At 40.9% G+C, this 22,982-nt stretch overlaps 1 protein-coding gene across 1 annotated transcript in view; it reads left to right on the top strand.

Moving 5' to 3' along the window:
- Nucleotides 1-22,982, top strand: part of ENPP2 (ectonucleotide pyrophosphatase/phosphodiesterase 2) — a 72,026-nt gene that overhangs the window by 11,664 nt on the left and 37,380 nt on the right. The window contains 7 exon segments of the mRNA XM_059865977.1: nucleotides 4,276-4,378; nucleotides 10,133-10,288; nucleotides 12,303-12,428; nucleotides 14,395-14,455; nucleotides 15,696-15,793; nucleotides 16,828-16,907; nucleotides 18,108-18,227. Of these exon segments, the coding sequence (XP_059721960.1) occupies nucleotides 4,276-4,378; nucleotides 10,133-10,288; nucleotides 12,303-12,428; nucleotides 14,395-14,455; nucleotides 15,696-15,793; nucleotides 16,828-16,907; nucleotides 18,108-18,227 (744 nt within the window).

Here is a 22,982-nt window from a genome sequence, read left to right as displayed (position 1 = left end):
GTGGATGCTGTGTTTGGGAGGATGAGCGCTCTGAGGCACTATAGAGAAGTCCTTCACATTTCTGTCTTTCATGTTGCTGTCAACCCTACTGGGGGCTGTCACCCTGGTCCCCCAGTCACTCCATATATCCAGCATCCAGTGCAAAGTCAACAGGAGTAGCTAAAAAGGCTCATTTTATTGCAGTCCACTCCATCCCCAATCTCTGACTCAGCCAGCATACTTGATTTCTCTGCATTCCTTTTCTCATTAGAAAAACTGCTCAAGAAAAATGAGTTTATGTAAGACTGTAAGTACTGCCTTGCTTATATTAACTCTATGGAATAGCCTTTGATACCACTTCCCATAGCATTCTTCTGGAGAAATTGGTTATTCATGAGCTGGATGGGCGCCCTCTTCACCGGATTAAAAAACTGCCTGGATGGCTGGGCCCAGAGAGTGGTGATAGAGTTAAATCCAGTTGGTGTCCAGTCTCCAAGGCTCAGTAGTGGGGTCAGTTATGTTTAATAAGTTTAATGATGACCTGGACAAGGGGGATGAGGGCATCCTCAGTCAGTTTGTTGCCCAGCAGAAAAGGACCTGGGAGAGCTGATCAACAGTGGCTGAACATGAGCCAGTGTGTGCTCAGGTAGCCAAGGCAGCCAACAGCTTTCTGGCCTGGATCAGAAACAGTGTGGCCAGCAGGGCAGTGACCAGGCACTGGGGAGGCTGCACCTTGAATCCCGGCTTCACTTCGGAGCCCCTCACTTCAAAAAGGACATTGAGGAGCTGGAGCTCTGTTTCCAGAGGAGGGAAACAGAGCTGGAGGAGGGTCAGGAGCATACGATGAGGAGAAACTGAGGGAGCTGGGGCTGTTTAGCCTGGAGAAAAGGAGGCTCAGGGAAGACTTTATCACTATTTACAACTGCCTGAAAGGAGGCTGCAGCCAGGTGGAGTTTGTTCTCTTCTTCCAAGTAACACATAACAGGATGAGACAAAATGGCCTCAGGTTTAGACTGGATATTAGGAAAAATTTCTTCACAGAAAGTGTTGTCAAACTGCCCAGGGAAGCTGGTGGAGTCACTATCCTTGGAGGTATTTAAAAGACGTTTAGGTGTGGCACTTAGGGACGTGGTTTAGTGGTGGACATGGATTTGGACTCAGTGATCTTAATGCTTTTTTCCAACCTAAACGATTCTGCGACTCTGTGAATGTTTATAACTGGAAATGGCACAGCACGAACGTCTCCTGTGAGGCGCCATCTGGTGCCTCATTGTAAGCTTTGCATCCCGTGGTAAACAATCACTGTAATCATACAAGCCTGAAAAGCCAAAGGACAATTTTTATGCACAAAAACTGAGGAAGAAGCATTTCATATTCTGATGATCTTGTTAAACTTCCTTTTCAACATGTTTCATTTAAGCCTTAAAACTTCCACTGAATTGCCGAATTCATGGGCCAGGAATACATTATTTCAACTTTAGTCCTTTCTTTTCTGATTGGTAAAATGGCACTTAGTTGCTGAAAAATTAGTTGCCAGTGAAATTTTTCCAGAACAAAATCATTACACCTTGTTTATGCTAATAAGTTCCTTTTGAATCTGTGGGATAGCTTCAGGCACAATCCTTGTGACAAAAAGAACATTGTGCATCTGACTGTGTTCAGTTCAGAGCTACTAGAAAATGTCTTACATAACAGAGATGAAAAAGATTAGCCATTTCAGAGTCATCACCTATAGTACTAAAGGACATTACAAATGAGCTTAATTAATTTTATATACTTGTAGCATGGACTAGGAAACATAAAATAAACTCTTCCATTTATGTAAAACTGTGAAGTTTACAAGCTCCAGTGATATTACATGAATTGAAGAATGAAATATGTATGTTTGAATTGGTAGAAGTCATTCAAAATGGTGTATCTTTTTGTTTTCTTTGTTAAGGGTTTTTTTCTGAATGGCCATTTTTAACATATGTAGGAACTTTCTTTCAGAAAAACTGAGGACCTGTGTGTTAGGAAGATATGCAGGAACAACAAAGACTCTGAAATTGAGAGCATCTTAGAGACTTCATGTATTGGTTTGAGCACACAAAATTGGCCACCTGACTTGAAATTCTGCTATGTTTTGCCTGAGTTCCTTGGTGATCCAAAGGTCCTAGCCTGGAGGAGAGTTTGGAGCTGCTGATTCCCGTATTTTGCTCTGAAACGATGAACTCCATTAGTTAAGATACATAGGCAACACCGTTGAACAGTTTCATTTGTGACACTTTAGGTTTTCCTTCTGCTGCGGTCACACACGGCTGTACTTACCTAGCGTTTGGGGATGAAATTGCTTAACCACAGAGGCTATACCAGAGGCTAATGGCAAAGAATTTTATGGTAAAACCTTTGATGATTACTTTTCTTTAGACATGTAAACACAGCTTTTTGCTAGAAAAGTAGTGCCTACTGCAACCTTTTTTACAACTTTTTTTTTTTTTTTTTTTTTTTTTTTTTTTTTTTTTTTTTTTTTTTTTTACCCCAGATAGTGATAAAGTGAACATTAGAAGATGGGTCTTGAATACATAGTCTCAGTTTGTGCAAAGAAAAAGAATACAATGTCCTCGTGTAGGGATTTTCAGCTAATTACATTGCCTCGAGCCTTGCAATGCAAAGTTTCAGCTGCACAATGGAGCCACTTTCGGTTAAGAAACTGCATAAAAAAGGATCAGGTCCTAGCAAAGGCTGGCAGGGTGACAGTCGGGCGGCAAAGAGAAGGGATTTTTAGACTCTGTCCTGTAAAGCTACATGGTGGGGGAGTTATTTCAGCAGGTAAAAGTTACCTCTAAACAAAGTTCAAAATTGTATGTGTTTAATACTGCAAAATATTTTAAAGAAAACTGTTCTGTGTCTTTCAATGCCAGTGTAGAATATGGGACAGGTCCCAAGGGAAGCTCAGTCCACCCGAGGGCTTACAAACCTTGACTCTGTCCCTTTAAATGTAATTGTTAGTAAACACTTTCATGAAAGAAGCTTTCATCAGAGAAAAAAAAGTGGCAAACTACAGTGGTAAATAATTTGCCTTGGCAAATAATATTTAAGCCACTGATCTGAACCGTAATTCTGTTCAGCATTATCATTTGCTTTGTAAATAAAAGTGCTTATCCAAACAGCCAAGTTTTCTGTTGTTGATGAAAATGGGGAAACGTGGGGCAGAGGGAACGTGTCACTTCCCTTCCTTTCTGGAAGTCCGGGGTTTCCAGCTATTCAGATGAAACTACTTGTGTTTCCATCGATACGAGCCTTGCCCTGCCACAGCAGCACGGGAGAACACGGTTGAAAAGTGCCCCCCTGCCCCCAGCTCTGAAGGTGTCTCCAGTCTGGAGAGGCCTCTGCTCGGCAGCCCAGTGCGGAACTTGGGGAGCACCCGCGGAGAACGAGCTGGGCGCTCCCCAAACCCGCCCGGCCGTGCGAGGGCAGCGGCGGCGGGCGCGCCCCGGGTCGAGCCCCTCGGCTGCCACACCTGACACCGGCCGGGCCACTTTTGGGGGTGGCAGCGGGACATCTGCAATGCGCAGCCCCCAGAGAGCTTCCCCCCTCTTCTCTGAGCCAGATGGAGCCGCATTTGGTTTCTCTTTTAAGCATGTTACTTTTGTAAGGAGAATAAAACGAGCAGGAACAGCTCTTGGCCGCAGCGGCACAAGCGAGCCCTGCTCTGCCAGAGGAAACCACATAAAAGCGCGCGGGTGTGCGTTTGGGGGGAGGGCGCAGCGAGCGATGATGCCTGGAGCTTCTTGCACTCGGAGCTGCGATTTGTGAGTGAAACATGATGAAATCACCCCCTGGACAAATCACACGAGCCTGTCAACCTCACCAGGTGGGATTACTCGTAGCTAATAGCCTCAACTCCCCGAGCAAACAGAGCTCTGCGCTCACTATAAAAAAAGGCGACAGTGCGGCGCAGGCTTTTCAAGAATTCCCTGGTATGGCTAAGCAGGGCTGCGTCCACTCGCACCAGGTAGGAGAGGAGAGGAGAGGAGCATGTTTGCTTTTAGAGGAGGAGAAGCCCGTCTCTCCTGAATAAGTTCCTACAAAAAGGAGCGTTTCAGCTCCAGAAAGAGATGTTTTATTCATAAACCCCTTCTGGTTTGTGTTACTCTCCAACGGTGACGCTGTCAGCTGCTGCTCCAGTGATGGGAACTGCAGTGCTAGGGAGCTCCAATGTACTGAGGACCATCTCTGCCCTTTATGCATAATGGTTTTAGTGCTAAAGTCCTGCTTCTTGCACAGTTTGCTTACTTTGCTGTTTTACTTTTGCAGGTTATATCCTTATTTGCTTTTGCCTTTGGAGTAAATGTCTGCATGGGATTTACAACAAATCGATTTAGGAGATCTGAAGAATGGGATGAGGGCCCGGTCTCAGGTACGGTAACAGACATAAATTGTACATCACCGTATACCCTTATGTTATAGACTGCGGTTAGAAACCATTCATACTCTGTAACAGTAGTTTGCTTGTTCCTTTTCCCTCTAGGATATAGAGAAGAATAAATAACTCACTGAGCCCAAGTCAGTTGACCTTTGGGACTCACCTATAGGTTTCCTATTTACTTAAACTTTTGCTCTGTGTGCATGTGACTATGGAAAATTTAGCTTATTTTAGGACTGAGCACTGTCAGTCTTACAGAGACTGGTCTCCTCAGCTCCTGAAGTGTTTGCTGTGTTTTGTACTCTGCACGGCTTCCTTCTAGCGCTAAGAGAAACTCCCTGATGGCTTTAAGGGTGGTGGATTTATTTTGGTAGCATTGAAGCGGTTTCTAGAAACTTGATTCATGCTTTCAAGAGGCACTGGTGAGAAAAGCTTTTGGGATTTCTGTGGCTCCTGAGGTCATGCTGGTTTGTGAACAGTAGACGGCAGACATCTGACGGCGGAGAGGGCTGGGAGAGGAGAGCAGGTGTTCGTGCAGATGTGCTGTCACCGAGTCCTCTGCTTTTCTTACGCCTGCTACTTTTATTCTTCGGAAGACAGCAAGGACGAACTGTTATTTGTGTTGTCGGGCAGTATAGGGTTCTGTGAGCTCGAGCATAGTCCAAATGGAAAAATGTGTAAACCAGACAACTTGTCTTTTTTTATTCAAGAAAAAGCAGGCTTGAGTTGTGTCTCTGCTCCTTTGGCAGGAGAAGGAAACTCGCGGTCATTGACTTAGAGCTGGTTAACGTAACTAAAGTGAAAGGGTTTCATTTGCAGTGCCTGTCTGTAATGATAGGCTGTGAAGTTTAATTATAAAATGGTTTGCCATGGCCAGAGTTTCTTGTGTTCCTGCTAATGTATCTGTGTTGTCCTGTCCTCCCTCTTTGAGGAATTGGTGTCTAATCACAGCCAATATCGGGGCTGCTGGTCACTGAGTAGAGACATTTTAGGTAATCAAGAAGATAGTGGCTGTTGCTTTTGATCTTTTTAGCAGGAAAAGAAAAATGGTTTGAAAAATAATTTCTAAAAATCTTCTAGGATGTTAACTGTAGAACCGATGTGTAGTGCCTGTAATAGGGATGGGAAAGATTTACATTTCAAGTGTTCAACACCTGAATGGCAGTTGCTTTGCTTTCACTGGTGACTGTCTAGGGTAGGGCTCAGCTGGTTTTTCCTAAAGACCCAGAGGTCTGATATTGGGGTCTCATGGCAGCTGATCAGTGCCAACTCTGCTGAGCCAGCCAGCACTGTTCAACACCTCCAGGGCTGGGAACAGTAGCTGTGTGCTCCTTCCAATAGCAGGAGGGTTAGCTCAGCATTCCAAAAAAGTAGGAAGAAACACAGGATCTCTTGAAAAGGGCGGGAGATGGGGTACTTTTGGAAATATATTGAAAATTTGTTTACAGGTGGGACTGACCCAGCACCTGGCATTGAAGTAGTCCAGTCAAGGGTGCAATAATGAGAGACAAAATAATGGAGGATTTTGTCCTTTCTGTGTTTATGTAGCTGAGTTACTTTTATTGCAGGAGAAAAAAAAATTATAGCAAAACATAAATGTATATAGTCACAGTAAAGTAAAGACAGTAAAAAGTTACATTTAAGATGTACAGGGTTTTAGCAACCTGAAAGCACTGTGATCAAAGAGCCTTAGTCACTCTTAACTGCATGACTTCCAATTATACTTCATTAGAAGAGAAGTCCAATGAAATATCCAGAAAAAAAGCTTAGTATAAATTCTTTTTCAACTTTACTCTTCTTTAGTTTATTTGCTCCCAAGTGTCTTGACATTGAGAATTAATTATTTTATGTTGGCAAACACTTTCTTTACCAAGCATTATTGTAGAAACCAGTTTGTTATTTCTCCAAAGGTATGCCATGATTGTAAGCAAATTTGTTTTCATCTAGCATGGAACTCTGCTGTGAGCCAAAAACATAATTTTTTTTCCTAGTCCCTTGCAAATGCATTCCAAAGTACCACCGCGGTGGCTAAAACACCCCTTCTTGTTCTCTTTTTACAGTGTACAGATGTATGTATTTATACACTTAAGATGTTGAATATTTGTACCCAACAAATTATTTAATTGAAATAAATTTTTTACTCAAAATTTTAAGATACAGTAGAGAACCAAAGCTCACATTTTCCCTTAACTTTGCCTTTGTAAGTTTCTTTATGAACTTTGTAAGTTGCTTTATAAATTTTCTTAGCCATCTTTTAAAGCACTTTCAGGGAAAATGGCCTTATTAATCTCTTGAAGCATGGTTCTTGATCACAGTAGGATAACTTTGGAAGCAGAAACATTGTTCTGTTTTGGAAGCAGAAACATTGTTTTTCTCTCTTCTCACTGTAGTTTTAAGCATGCAATTAAGAATGGAGTAATGGTTTTCTTCTGTTGAAATACTTGTATTTTTTCCCTTACCTGACTTTCCATTTGGATTTAACTCATTGCAAAGATGAAAAGTAAGTTCATAATAGGAGTATCATCTAGCAGAACTAGCACTCCAGATGTTTTGTTTAAGTATTTGGTTGTTCCATATGGGATCCAAAATGGCAAATTTTTACTAGGTAGTGTCCTTTTTATAATGACTCTCTTGGCATGTTTATATTGTGTAATCCTGTTTTAAACACTACTGCAAATAAATTGCTTTCATTATTTTTGAACCTTTTAATCAGACAGAATCAAAAGAAATAGTTTGATATGGCACTTTCTAAGATAAATATAACACCTTTAAAATGGAAATGTAACAGCTTCCTTGAACCTAATCACAAAGGCACTATTGCCCTATTTAGCTTTGCTCTCTAAACTATGACCTAGAAGACAATTAAATGGCTGTTTTGAATTTAGTGGAATGGATGGATGGAAAACAGTGTGAAAAGCTTTATGTATGCAATACTAAAGGAAGGATCTTCAGGCTGAGGTCCCTATGCCTGCTGCACCATCTGACTGCAGGAGCTGTGGCAGAATGCAGGAACTTTGAAAAGAATTTTAAACTGCCCGAGTTTGTTCTCTACAGGGGGTTCTGTTAGTTTGAAAGTGCTCACCAGGGAGAGAGCTCCTGATAACATTTTCAAACTATTCTGCATGCGCCAGTACCTGTGCCATGGCATTGTGCACGACCTGAAAATCATGGTCTGGCTGCAAAGGCAAGGTCAAGCATGAGAAACAAAGGAGTGATCTTAATGTATTTGGAGAAATTCAGCAAGTTCTCTTTTGTGCTGCCATATGGAAAGTGTCCTACATTGACTCAGGACGTGTGACTTGAATTTGCTGAGTGATTTGGGATAATTCACTGCATCACTAATGAGGTGGTTGTCAAGAGATGTGAAAAAATTAGACAAGGTAGGTGGGCTAAACCTTTCTTACAGGAAATGGAAACCCTACTTGCAGTTATAGAAGATGGAGCTAGAAGGGATTTGGAACAGCCATGTAGACTTCCATATCCCAAGACCTGGTCAGTAGTTACAGAAGTACTTCTGACAGATCTTGTAGATCTCCAGCCCTTCAAAATCCTAAAGCTCTGAGATTGCACAGCTTCTGTGTGGGTGGTTTCTGGTGCAAATGAGCTGCTCTTTACAACAGGTAGGCATTCGTAGAATGCAGTTAATTGTCTCTTATGTAATCTGCAGTCACATTTACACCTTCTCTTTCCTAAACACATGTTGATGTGTTGGTTTTGGAATTTTTTTGGCCTTCTGAAAAGGTGTCCCTCTCAGCCCTTTGAAATGAAAAGGGTAATGTCCGGGTAAAGGTTTATATGCTGGTAGGTAGTACCTTCAAGTTTCTAATACCTTTGATTTGCATCTTACTGGATCTGTGATTAGATATTACCTACCTTCCAAAAAAGAAAGTAGTGGAAGAGATTCAATAACATGAAAATATTTTTGGTAGTAGATTTTCAGAAGCATTTGATAGGAAAGAGCTGTCATCAAAAATAAGGACCACAGCTTCATAGCTCTGAAAATTTGAGTGTTAACATGATTTGAAACAATTCTCATGTGATTGATTTCTAGCATAGCTTTGTGACCTACTTATGTAAGCAAAGAAAATACTGATCTGTGTATTGCCAGCATAGATCCATGCTCTATCTCCTTGGAATTTCAGATGGCCAAAATACTAATGGCTCACTAAGAGCATGCTTGCAGGGTACGTACCTATAGAGTGAAACTTCACTGTGTGTATGATGTACCTCACCTGAGTGCTGCTGATTGAAATAAAACCCCACAAACCCAGAAAGATGGAGTTGTCTGCTACTACCTTTTCTAGCAATTATAGGAATGTGCCTGGACGCTGCTATGAGCCACAAATGCAACCATGGTACATTTGGGCTTCTTACCTATGATCTTGTTGTAGCACTGATTTTCTGACAGGTTTACTCCCTGAAGCAGGTTGTGCTAGTGTCCAGTCAGTGCCACTCCAAGGGAAGTGATGGAGCAGTAGTGCATGGGATGAGAGCTGGTGACACATCAGCTGCTACAGTCACCTCCAAACCCTCCCTTCATCATCTTTCCATCCATTCTCACAGTGTTCACTTAATGCCATCTTATTTGGGAAGAGAGTTCCCTTCAATTTATGTGGAAACTAAACTCTCAGCTATGTAAAAGTGTAGGGGGAAAAATGCATAAGAAAATATCAGAGCAGCTATTTCCCAAAAGTGCCATTGCATCAGTCCTCTAAAAGTCATACTGCTAATCATGGTGAGGTTTGCCAAACCCAAACCAAACCACGGCCTAAAAGAAAACAAAACACAAGACAATTTCAAATGCTTAATTTTAATAGGTCTCTCAAGGAACAAAAGGCATTGTGAAATTTTCCTTCTAACACCCCTATATTTAAAGGATAACATATATTCTTTATTTCATAAAATACAATAGTCCCTAGAGAACAGCACACAATTTTCCTGCTTCATATAAGCTGTTATGTAGAATTCCCCTACAAGAAAAACTTTTAAAAAATATAAAGTGTATAAAACAGTAAGTTTTGGGAAAAGAGCAGACATATATCAGCTTTGACATTAAGGGCCCTTACTAATAAATAGATTATTGAAGTCCAATACATTATTCATGGTTTGCAGACTGGCAGCTCTCCATTTACTTATATACATAATAGTTATTGATTTCTTAAATACTTCTGTATTTTTTAAAGTTTTTATAATTTAGTGCTTTGCAGAAGCCCATCAAAAAAGCCTTACTTTATTTCTCCATTAATTTATAGAGCATTTTACAGTTTTCTTTCATGCTTCACATTGATTTGACACCTTCCAGTGTAGCAGACCAAGTCCTGCTGTCTGCATGTAGATTAATTGGAGTCCTTTCCTATGTAAACTGTCCAGCCAGCCATGAAAATGTCACTTGGTTTCTGAAAACAAAGGCCTGCTTCTGTGGAATAGCTGCAGCTCCTGGAATGGGGCCTTGGAGACTTCAATACCTTTCTGCTAATGATCTCTTGATTGTTACAGAGGTAAAGCCAGGGCTTTTTCTTTGCAGGATGTTATCACAGCATGATGCTTCCTTTTATTTTACCCAAAAGAACAACATTTTTTGAATTTGTTCTTTTTTTGTTTCGTTTCTTTGAGCAATTCTTCTGCGCTCCCTTCCCTTTCCTAGAGCAAGCATCCAAGGTCTTGCTCATTCGAGTGGCTCAGGGCTGAGCTGCCTGTCCCACTGCTTGCCAGCCTGACAGATGTTACCCTGTTTCTTGTTCCACACAGTCCTGTCAGATTCCCCCTGGATCAATACCTCTGGCTCCTGCAAAAACAGATGCTTTGAACTTCAAGAGGCAGAGCCTCCTGGCTGCCGCTGTGACAACCTGTGCAAGAGCTACAACAGCTGCTGCTTCGACTTTGATGAGCTGTGCTTAAAGACAGGTATGATGGGTCTCCTGTCCTGCACTGCCAGGCCCTGCTGACACCTGGGTTCTGCCAGTGGTCAGGACCTGCTTGAGAAACCAGCACTCCTTGGCATAACCTGCATCTCTTCCTCACCTTGCCTTGACCAGGCAGGCTCAGCTCAGCCCAAAATGCAGCCCAGGTTTCCTTGCAAGGGGCAGCAGGACTGTGCACCTATTGCTCCTTACTGCGGGGAGCAGAAAAAGCAGGGTACTCCTCACACCACACAGGAAAGCAGATCTTCTGACACAAAATCAAAAGTAATAATCTGTGTTCAGGCACCCATCTGATCTCTAGTTTACAATCAAAAGCCATGGTAAAAACTGGACATTGGTCATTTTGTGTCAGCCATCCTTTTTCATCCTAACTGCTGACTTAATAGTGGAGCAATTCAAGCTCACTTGAGAGGGTGCCTTGGAAGCTGCAATCATTGAAGGGGTACGGGTCCTCTTGGAGCAGGGGACAGCCAGGTCTTGCTACCCATGTCCCAGACCCTGATTTCCAGGTATTAGGATGCATATTACTACACTGGTAGAAACATTTGAGTTCAGTTTGTTGGACCCTGGGGGATGGAAATATAGCAATAGGTTCACTTTCTGGTTTTGGCTTTTATTTTTTTTTTTTCCATGAGTCATAGGCAAGGAAAACTTCAAAGAGGGACTCGAGTTATATTTTACTTCTTAGCATAGTGCATTTAAATTATTAGTTGTACCCATCTCCTTCAGTGTTTGCACAGTGGTCAGAGTTGACACAGGTGCCTTTTATTTTTGCCATTGAACTTGTTTTTGCTTTATTGAAGTATTGTACTTAATAAGCAGCCAGAAGAAAAGTGTAATTGATTAAAAATATCAGTGCCCATGGATGTGCCATGCTTGAAAGTCCTGACTTCCTCAGTTCTCTTTATGATTATATAATTTTTATAGATTGGTACCAAGAAAGAAAGAATGAGCTACTAGGAAGACCAAGTTTGGTTCCAGGCCAAAAATTTCTGAATTTTAGGCTGACTCTATTCTGCCCCTGCTGTAAATGGCTGCAGAATGAGAGGCAGTTTTTGAGGACTTTCAGCACGATGTCTGCTACCAAAGGACAGAATTTCAGTTCCTCACCCTCCTGTCCACAGCAGACACGTGTTCACATATGCATAAGGATACCTTTATAGCCCCTGGAGCTGTTGTGCTAGCTGTCTTATATTCCCACAGGCATTTCTTCAGGCATTTATCACATGTGTGATCTGTAAATATTACACACCTATAGGAAAAAGCCCCAAATGAAGCAGAAAAGGGGATAAAAGACATTGCTCTGATGTGTGTTTTTTACTTGGTGCATGTTGTCTAAAGTGATTTTTATAGTTTCTTGTGTGGGCCTTATTGTGGAAAACCGTATGTTTAAAACCGTAGGCCCTGTTCCAAAGAAGGTACCACCGTTGAGAGAGCACCTAATTTAGACAGGCCAGATCTTAAATTCATTTGCAAGAGGCTCTCACAGCAGCCATGCCATGCTTTTCCTTGAAGAACAGCTCTTGCTTTTTCATATCTTTGAGGTTGGTGCTGGATCTTCCCTGTGGGTGAGGAGCTGATGGTGGGAGTAAGGTATCATTTTGCATCGATGTAGTCTCTTTTCTACTTTCTTATTTTCTACAGATTGAACAGGGGACTGTAGTAATTATGAGGAAAAACCAAGATTACCCAAGAAACACCAGAATTCTTAGTTTGTGCTTTAGGTTCCACTATTAATCTTTTTTATCTTTTCCTTTCCTTTTTTCTTTTTCCTTTTTCTGGCATTCAGATTGTACAAATGGAGTACAGCACCTGAGGGTAGCAGAAATACTCACACACGTGTTTGTGGAGGAGCCCTCCTGCACTTGCAAGGGATGAGGGTCATTTTTGTTTCTGACATACCTACTTTAACGACTAGAGTGTTTTCCTTATATCGTGAATGAATACTTTTTGTTTTGATTGCAATCTCTCATTCTTGCTTACACTGAATATTTTAGCTCGGGGCTGGGAGTGTACCAAAGATCGCTGTGGAGAAACCAGGAATGATGACAATGCTTGTCACTGCTCTGAAGACTGCTTAAGTAGAGGAGATTGTTGTACTAATTACCAAGTCGTTTGCAAAGGTAGGTCTTTGGTCTTTCTGCCTCTTATCTTTCCAAACCCAACAGAAGGCAGAGATTTCATCCAAAAGAGGATCTCTTCTTGTTTTGCTTTGATTTTTTTTTTTTTTTTTTTTAAGGAGGTGGGGGAAGTGGGGAATTGCATTTGTAGATTTCTAGGTGATGGCAGAGGTAAATAATAGGTTGAAGGATGTTCTCTGCCTGTAGAGGTAATGGTAGGTAGAGACAAGGCGGGGTGGGTGAAGAATAGTTTAAAGCAAAGATCTGAAGTGTTCAGATGCGTTTTTCTGCATCACAGGGAGTGCAGGGATATCTAATGATCCCAGAAGGAACTGAGCATTCCTAGATATGTTATCTCTGTCCCAAAGACCTCTCTCCACCCCCAACACAAAAGCTCCTGCTCAAATTACTTGGCCTAATATCTCTAGGCTTTGTTTCTTGAGGAAGAGGAGTTGCAAGAATGCAAGGGCTATTGCTGGGCTTCAGATGACCACGACAAACCGTGGCTGGAGAAAAGCCCACAGCCTGGTGGATGGATGGGCGGTGAGGACTTAATTGTCATCAAGTGCTCTGCTCTTTAAGAGTGTGGATGCCTGTCTAGTGTGTCTGCCATTGACAGCAGGTCTTCTGGTCCTTGGTAATGAGCTCTACACACTTTTGCATCTCACCTAGTTCTTAGGTTTTTTCCTTCATTAACTTTGCAGGGGCAGGGGTTACAGTTTGAAATTGTTTCACCATTTTGGACAAATGCATGTGTTCACAAAATTGTAATTGTCCAGATCCATCCATACACTGAAAATGGGCCTTTTTGTTTACTTGGGTTTTGCTGTTGGGAATCCAAATGGAGTGTGTATTTTTCAACAAATCCCTGTAGACTGTCCTTCCCCTTCCCAAAGAAACCAGAAGCTGAGACCACTTAAATACTGGTATGGTTTCCAATTCTTTTTCCTGAGCTTCCTCTCACAAGACAGAGGAATTTGTATGTCTCTAGCTTTAGTGTATATAATCTTCATTTAATTGGGTAATAACAATCTCATCGTGGAACTCTGACATGACTAAGCTTTGTGTGAGAGCAGTTTTTCCTCTTTATTCATGCCTTTGCCCATCTGAGGATAGTGTGTTGGGGTTTTTTTCCCCTTGGAAATTGTCCATTCACCTCCTGGCATGGTCAGTTGGAATTTATGCAGCACACATTTCCTGCAGGTCTTTTCTATGATGTTTTTTGTTTTGTTCTTTTAATTGAATTGCAGTTCTTTTAATAGTGCCAGGTTCAGAAAGTAGGGTTGTTAGTTAATAATTTGGTTTTTTTCAATTGATCTGTAAAAATGCAAGTCATGAGCCACTCTATAGACAGTATTCAGCAGTGAAAACCTTAAGAAAATAGTTGATTACACAAAGTAATTTTAACTAATGTAGCTCTGAAAGAGTATTTAATGCTTTTTTTAGCTTGAGTCTCACCTGATCCGTGAGCTGATCACCTTTCTAAGCCAGCTGGAAACTATTTAGAGTTGTTTTTCTTCCCGAGAGTGAATTTTGTTTTGTGCCTTTAGCCAGCTGAATCAGCTCATGGAGCCATCAGAACTGATGGTAGGAGGGTGGGAATTCACAGCCAGAAGCAGCACTACCTGTTTTTGACAGATCAAAAATAAAAAAAATTAAAATAGATGACCACTGTGTCTAAAGCGTTACCACTGTCTCCTGCGGTCAAAAGGACACTTTTAACTCCAGTTTTAAGAGCTGCTTGTGGAAGTGCTAGTTTGGATATTTTTGTTGAATTGAATATAACCAGATCACTTGTTCAGCTTTGTGAAAAGACATTCTCATTATTCATGGGAAGTATGACAAGTCAGTCCATTAACTGGAACTACTAACTTTATTTTTTTATGTATATTTTTTGTGAAACCTGTAGCTGTATCCACAGATTTTGTATTTTTTGTTTTTTGAAACTCCAATGTGACTTTTCTGGTAGGAGAAACCCACTGGGTGGATGATGACTGTGAAGAGATAAAGGCTCCTGAATGTCCAGCAGGGTAAGTGTTTTGCTTGCATCTGGAAAGGCAAATGCAGCAAAGCCAGTGGTCCCCAGCTCTGCCTTGGACCTCTGCCCATCACATTTCTGCACTGGCTCTGTCATGTGGGTTGGATGCTTTCCTGGGCTTCACCATTTCTAAAGTTAGGCTCATAATATTGTCATGCATTTGCCTTTATTTAGGCTCATAATATTGTCATGCATTTACCTTTGTGCTGCTGGATGAGTAGTGGTGGATGATATTTGGGGTTGAATTCTTGGTCTTCAATCACCTGCTGTTGGGTTTGTCTGCTTCACTTACATGCATAGGGAAGGTAGCCAGACTCCTCTGAAGTCAGTAGAAAGGCCTAGGTTGTTCTGCTTTCAGTAAAATTCAGGTTAAGCCATATGTGAACACAGTTCAGGCCATTTGTTTTTTTAAGTGGAATTTTGTACTTTTAGCATTATGCCCTTAAATGAAAGGATTTCTAAAGTGCAGTGGGGTACAGACTTAGTGAGGAATTTGAGCACATGAGTAACATGGAGAAAGAAAGTAAGTAACTTTTGAAACCATTTCTCTCACTATTATCCCTAAAGGAAAGCATCTGCTCTGGTGCTGTGGTGGGTTGCAGCTCAGCCTGTGCTGTTAGGAGGATAGTTTGGAGGTGCTTCTCCTGGTCACAGTGAGAGCTGCTATCCCCTGCAGCAGATGACATTAAAAGCCCAGGTGTGTCCATCCTTGGCATGTATCTGCCTGCTTGGACTTGACTTTCAGTAGCAGTAGTAAATTCAAAAAGTAATAAAGTAAGAAGAAATACTGTCATCTTTAGTATGTTAGGATGAACTGTGCCTCACAGAGCATGCTCCAAATGCCTCATGGACTTCTGTTTGAGAAAGACCAATGGTCATGAGACATGTGGTTTTTAACTAGAGATTGTGTGCTGGACTGGGTGCTTGTGCATGGTACATTTCCTTCTCCATCACCTTCTATAAGCATTTTCCTTTATGGGTTATATCTTTTTAGCTCAGGGAAGATGTCTTTTATATTGGATATCAGCCCTTTCACTCAGTGTGAGTGAGCACTGGCTGTTACTAAGTGTGAGGATTATCAGTTTCTCATGGTCTCTTAAGTATGTAAAAGACTATAGTTTATGCAGTCACTGAACTTCTGGATTTCCTAGAGGCTCAGTGAGCAAGTGGAAATTAAAAAAAACTAAATATTTGAAATGGGTGCTTTATATTCCTGCTGCTTTTGTCTTTAGCTTTGTTCGTCCTCCTTTGATCATCTTTTCTGTTGATGGTTTCCGTGCATCATATATGAAGAAAGGGAACAAGGTCATGCCCAATATTGAAAAACTGAGTGAGTACCTGTATTTTCTGTCAATAAATGAAAGACAGTCTCCTGCAGCCCAATTGCTTTCATTGTTTGTTCGGCAACAGAAGGGTCAGCATGGAGATGAAATGGCAGAAGTCCCCTTTAAATTAGATGATATCAACTGGTGACTTGAAAGCACCCTGAATAATGCAGCCCACAGCTGCTGCTTTGGGAGATGCTCAGAATCAGTGACCTTGATGTGGTTTTGTCAGCAAAGAAATTCATCTTTAGTACATGATACATATCGTGCATGCTTACAGGCTAGTTGGTAGGTGCCCACAAAATTTTCCACTTGGTTCAGAAATGTCAGAGGTATGGATAAGTGGCTGCAGAAGCTGTATTTCTATTTCAGCCTGGTAACTGGCTGAAAACATGCCCTGCACTCATGCTTCTGGGAATGGGAGTCCCCTTGGGTTTGTGGAGGACTGGGTGCACTGAATATTTGAGCCTCTGTACTGCATGGTAGTTTGTGCGTGCCTGTACCCTTGAAATGTGTGGGGGTTTTTTCCCCTGTGTGTGTGCTGGCCCTCATATTTGTGTGGCCAACTATGGTTGGGTTCGATGATCTTGAAAGGCTTTTCCAACCTAAATGATTCCATGATTGGGGGGGGGGGGGTTGGGCTGAGGCCACAAAGCCCAGTGTGAAACGGCAGCTTTGGTGTATTTATTACTTAAAATAAACCTGTGTTTTCTCATGTTGTTTTACTTAAAAAGACACTTCCAATGACTCCAGATGGAGACTAGCTCAGGAAAAAAAGACCAAAAAAGTCTATGGGAATATAGATGATTCTGTAGTCATCTGGAGGTATTATTTCAGTTGTCAACTGTGAAGTACAAAGAGTGCATGAATAGATTTACTACTGCCCTTACTGCTGATTGCTGTTAAGCAGCAGAAAGTTCATTTAAATTAGTTAAAATTTAACTAGTTTCTGCATCATTTTGAGTCACAGAAATTACTTTTTGTTTGGTTTTCCATGTCTAAGAGCTTTGCTGCCTCACATTTGCATTTGATTTTTCAGGATCTTGTGGTACACATTCTCCTTATATGCGACCTGTTTACCCTACAAAAACATTCCCCAACTTGTACACCCTTGCTACTGTAAGTCCCTGGGAAGGATTTTTTTCATGATAAAATGTTGCAGTGGAGTAGGAATGTGTTATGGGAAGCAAGGTTTAAAAAAAAAAATCTATATATGTGTAACTGTTTCATTGTCCATCCTTTTTGGTATTTATTTATGTTAAGTACTTTCTTCATTTGAAGAAAAAGTATTTAAGTATTTTCTTTTATTTTGAAATGGTGAAATGGATTGTATCTTGCCATTATACACTGTCACAGCTTTCCTATGCTTTCTTATGCCTGCTTTTGCAGTTATTTGTACCGTTGCGTAATTACAGGTCAAAGTTTTCCTAGGGGGAAAAAAACCACCCCTGAAATGCTGCCCTGAATACAACCAGCAGTTGTTTCTCTGCTGGAGCAGCTGGAGTCAGTGGGGCAGTGTGCAGCTGCTGAGTGTGTCTGGCCCTGCAGAGAGAGGAGCCATTGCTGTGCTGCGGTGGCAGAGCTGGCAGCCAGGCTGTCCCCACACCTGTGTGACACTGGTAGTGCTCCCAAAGCTGCCATAAGGGACTCTCCACCTGCAGCTGCAATTTTTTCCCTTTTTTTTTTTTTTTTTGTGCAGCCACAGCACAAATGTTTAAATGGATGAGACAGGAGCATATGGAGAAAGAATAGGTTGGGAGGGGAGAGGGCCCAGAGAAAGGAATTTTCTGCACTTCTCTCTGAATTGCTTTTACTGCAGGACAAATTGTGGTATAAAGCCATGGCTTTGGGTGACCTGCCTCCATTTTTTTTCTTGGAAATAATTTATCTAACAGAAGCAGTCATGAAGATAAAAATAGTATAAAATGGAAATGCTAAGTGTTACTCTTGCAACCAGAGAATGAAATTACTGTGTCCAGAAAGGGCATTCATAAAGAACTGAAAGTACAAACAGATCTTGTTTTTATACATTTATACTTTTTCTTTGATGACCTCAGACTAACTTTTAAACAGTGTGAAAAACTTGAAAGTATTGAGTAACAGGAGCTTTTTATTCTTTCTAACACAATTCAGTAATCTCTTACTGCTTTCATTGCTACAGCCAGATTTAAATGTGCTTATCTGAAAGTAAAAATCTTTTCTAATATGTAGTTACAAAGATATTTATTTTAAAATAATTTAGTGGTACTTTCAGATAGCTAGGAATCACTGTGTTTGTGTGCATTAGGGTTTTACTAATTAATCTACTTCTGCACAAAGGGACTCTATCCTGAATCACATGGGATTGTTGGCAATTCGATGTATGACCCAGTGTTTGATGCCAGCTTCAGTCTTCGAGGGCGAGAGAAATTCAATCACAGATGGTGGGGAGGTCAACCAGTAAGTTTCAAATTCCCTCCTACTTTTTTCTTCCTCCCTCTTCTCCCCTCCCCCTGTGCTGTGGAACACTGCCAATAATAATAATTAAAGAAACCATATGTGAACAATTTGTACCTAATCCCTACCCCCTCCACCCCGGGCTGGACCTCCGTCTATCAGTTTAATGTAATGTTTTGAGTTGGCTTTTGCTTTTTAGAATAATAAATCCATTGACTATGGAAAGGTGCTTGCACTGATAAGTATAAATTAGACACAGCTAGGATAAAACCCTCACTTGAGGCAGCAGTATAACACTGATTTTGTTACTATAATGTTTCCTTTTCATTATGGGTTTCTTAGGTTTTTGTCCTAGTAATGTTCTTGAGAAGTTTTAGTGTAAATATTTTGTCAGCATAGCATGGCATAATTTCATAATTATTATTAAAGTCCAGAAGTAATCACTGTTCCAGACGCTGTGGAAACTTGAGAATTAATTTCTGCCTTGAGCACAGCAGCAGAGGCTGGTCCAGTCTCTTAGATTAGTGTTGGACTTGGTTTGTCTAGGTCTGAGCCCTTATTCCAGGCAAGGAGATGGAGTCCTTCCAAGTATTCTGTGTTACTACAGCATAGACAGTCCCTTTGCTTCTGCTGCACTTTCCCCATTGGTGCATGCTGTGGTGGCTTTCTTTGACAACAGAAGTAAAACCAGTAAGTTTTAAGTGCAGGAAGCCAAGGTGCATGCACATTTCATTGCACTGATTGCTTAGGGAACTATGGTTTAAATACTCCCTGATGAATTAACCTCACGAAAGAGTGAGATGGTAGAGGTGAGGAAATCGGAAGGGGTTTGGGAACACCATAATCTGTCATTTGTTTGCTAAATTGATCCATATCATCCCCCAAATCTCTTGACAGACATATCCCGAGAGGCTAAAGGGAGTTACTCTGACAGTCGTAGGCTTAGCAAGTGTCAGTGTTGTCTGAAGTCGTTTAGTCCGCAACAAATGTGAGACGAGGCAATTTAGAGCTGCCGACAGACGTGTGACAGGCAGATGTGTCTGGCTGTAGCTGAGCCAGAATGAGGTATTTGTGCTGTTGTAAAGTCTGTCAGTGAGTGTAGGCACTCCCTTCACTCCCTTAGCTACCTATGACCTGGGTTAGCTTTTGGCATGGGTGGTGAGGGGAAGACAGGGTAAGGAACATAGCTATTACCTTTCCAGATGGAAGCAAGGAATCAGGTTCAAAACTAGGAGCAGTGAAAGAGCAGCAGTGTGGTAACCTCTTTATCTCAGCTACAGCCAGAGCCACACAGTTGAAACCTGCTCCAGTCTGGAGTTGAGCTCATAGATAATCCTGTGGCTCAGCTGCTGTGTGACAACTCATTAAGCAGCTGGAATTTAATTATGCATTGCAAATTTGATTCTGCATCTTACCTTTAATCATGGTTAGGTAGGAGTTAGTGGAGAACTAATTGTTGGGGCTTGTACAAATGTGTCTACTTTTAAAATATGATATTTTAGAATTATGATATAAGTCTATGAGTACTTCATCACCTGCTGTGTTATGTGGGGAACATAGTTAATTCCCACACCTATGCTACACGAGGGAATAAAAGATTTTTCTGGATGAAAAATTTCATCTGAGAAGAGTTCAAGAAAATTATGCAATAGTGGGTGACCTTATGTTGGATGAAATCCTCAGAGGATGGGGTGTGTGTTTGTTGGGGGGGGTGTTGCATATCCAAGTAGGGATGATAAAATAAACCAGTTGTTCTGAAGAATTGTTAAAAAGGAAACACACAAATCATGTAATAAACTGGACATGTCTTTGGAAAATTGGAAGCAAATGCACAGAGGAAGGACTACAATTCAATCCCCATACACAGTAATATGAGGGAAACACATAAATTGGGCAAACCTGATAGAGTGGCCACAATAGCTGGATAAGGAGATGATAGAGCTCTTGCAGAAATATGATATAAATTATACTCTCTCTGCATGTGCAAGAATTGCACATTTGATAAGAGAACTGCAGATTTTTATAAGAGAAGAAGTTATCTCTATGTATTGGTTAGATACAGTCAGTTTCTAACACCTTTTTATAATTTTCTTTAAATATGACATTGACATAGACTGCCCAGAATAGCTGGGTGTTGAAAGATGAGACAGTTCAATTAAGGGGGTAGAAAGGGATACCTGGTCTGTGTATCAAAGGAATCCTGTCTGTCATATCACATATTCAGCTGGCTCTTTTTAGGTCCTGGGTCTCAAACTGAGGTACTCCAAATCTGCAGGTTTGGAATATGGTTTGCACAGGATTTGAAGTTACTGTTTTTCTGTGCAAGAAGGCAGAAAAAGTGTCTGAGACTCCCAGCTTTGTATTTTGGCTAAAATGCCTAGAAGAGAATGTAATTTAACATTGATAATTTCTGAATTATTTTCTTGCTCCTGAAAACTGGCCTGCTGTTTATGGCTCTATGAAAATGTAGGGGCGTTTGACAGTCTTTCTTTCTTTCTTTAGTTGTTCTAATACTCAGTCTTTTGCTGAAAAACAGCCAGATTACCCCAGACATCAGTGGGATTTGGCAGATGAATATCTGAATGCTTTTACTCCACGAATTATGAGAAATTAATAGCATTAGGAAAGGGAGAAGGGGGGAGTAAGTAGCTTGGAAGTGTTTCAGGGTGTTGTAGCTGGTTATGGGACTTCCTGATTTAGTGTACAATGTTGATTTATTATATAAGCTTAAAACAACCTTGTTTTCAAAACAAAAGTGTTTCATAGGAAACAGCCATAAAACCACTCCTCATACTGCAACAGCATCTCACAGAAATGGTGAGCATCAGGGCCCATGGGGGAAACTAAGTTTACTGCTCATTTTTCATGACACTGACATTCTTGTTTTCATCCCAAGTAACTTTAGGCACTAAATTTAGGCCTCAGCTGTGTTTGGCTTCTGTTAAGCACTAGTTTTCCCTGTCTTGGTTTGATGTAGTGAGTTTAAGCTTACAGTACATATATTGGGTTTTTTTTAAGTGATCTTTCATGATCTTTAGAAATAACCCATTAGCCTCTTCAAGGTCAGAAGAGGCAAGGTATACAACTGCTGGTTAACAGGGACAGAGGCTCCTTCACAAGGTAACCTGGCTTGTATCTGAGTTTGGGTCCAAAAGACGTCGTTCACTTCAGAAATATCGTAAGAGTACTGATGGATGTTTAGGGTGCCTTGTATGTAGCTTTAAATTAACTATCAACCTTTTAAAGACTACAACCCTCAAAAAAGGGCTGTCTTGAGATGCTAAACCTTAAACATGGCTATGACATTCCTAGGTATCAGATGGCATGTTGTGAAGCTGTGTTGGTAGTCTTCAAGGTATGCCTGTGGATATTAGCTATAATCACCCTGCATTTTAACTTGACATACCTGATTCATCCAAATTTATGTATCAGTATTTAGAATAAAGCCATTATTGGAATTTTGTTGATTTTTGTCTGTCTGATAATTACAGAAGGAGCTTCAGAATGCTGTCATCTGCCTCTCCCTGAACAGGTCTTGCAATCACTTTGTTGATTGGTAGGGGAAGCAGAAGGAGAGATGTAATTCTGTTTTATAAGTACTTCTTTTTATCCAGCTTGAGCCATGAACAAGCAACAGGACTCTATTTATTTAATAGACTTCTTGTACCAAAAATCTTCTTGTCTGGGCAAGAAGGCAATGCTTAGTTGCCAAGTCTGGGAGAACATTTTTGTCATGCAAGAAGTGTGGAAGGGGCTACTCCACATTTTACCTTGTTGGCAGAAAAAACTGCAAATGGTGCAGGAGTGATATTAATTCTACATGCTTGCACCAGTCTTATACATGTTTCTTTACTAGGAAATGCTGTGATTTCCTCCTTCCCACCTTTGCCTAGATGTGAAAGGGATTTCTCGTTGCTACATCAGCCTTTGATGCAGCCTTTGATTCATCTGACACTTCAAATATGTGTCAGCCTTTGTGATGTGGGCTCTTGTTTATTCATGGAAGATTAAAACCAGGGAGGTGTCCTACTTTCTGTGCAGGATTTCAAAGAAAATTCCACAGCTATCTTGAATAACTCTGGATTAAGTACTTGCCCACCTGTGTGCAAGTGTCTCTAGCAGTAAGAAGGAAGAACCTGGGACTTCCATGTTCCATGTGACACCTAACCTACTGTTTAGCCTTGTTTACTTTCATCCATAAGTCATGGAGGAGAATTGTAGTCATTCAGCTCAGAGGATATAAAAATAAAATTAATTCAGCTTACAGAATATGTTTAATATGTATCTAGGAAAGTGTGTATACTGTTTTTTGGGACACAGACCAGTGTACTGGGTTTGAATCTGAGATTGCATAATTTAATAGGTCTTTCTGTATTGGAAAAACTAGATATTGTTGGTTTTCTGTGGGATAGTAGGTAGTAGAGTGGTTGATCTCATTATTTTTCGAATATTTATTCCCTTTCTCTCTGTTTAAGCAAATTAATTCAGAAACATGTCCTTTATATAATTGCAATACAATTAAGCTTGTCCCCTATGCAAGCCAGGAGTGGACATTTGACATGGTTAAACACCTGACTATGAAATTCTAATATATTAACAGTTAAACCCAACAAAATTATCTATGGCAAATGAATTGCACAAGCTCACAAATGGTACTGACCTTGCAGAACAATATCCCTTATTTGCTTCCTAATTTCAACTGGTTTGAATGGACAAGGTAGAGAGGGCATCTGGTAACTTTTTTCTGTCCCACCCTCT

The sequence above is a fragment of the Haemorhous mexicanus genome, chromosome 1 (genome assembly GCF_027477595.1).
Source record: "Haemorhous mexicanus isolate bHaeMex1 chromosome 1, bHaeMex1.pri, whole genome shotgun sequence".
NCBI lineage: Eukaryota > Metazoa > Chordata > Aves > Passeriformes > Fringillidae > Haemorhous > Haemorhous mexicanus.
This window is presented reverse-complemented; position numbering and strand designations above follow the sequence as displayed.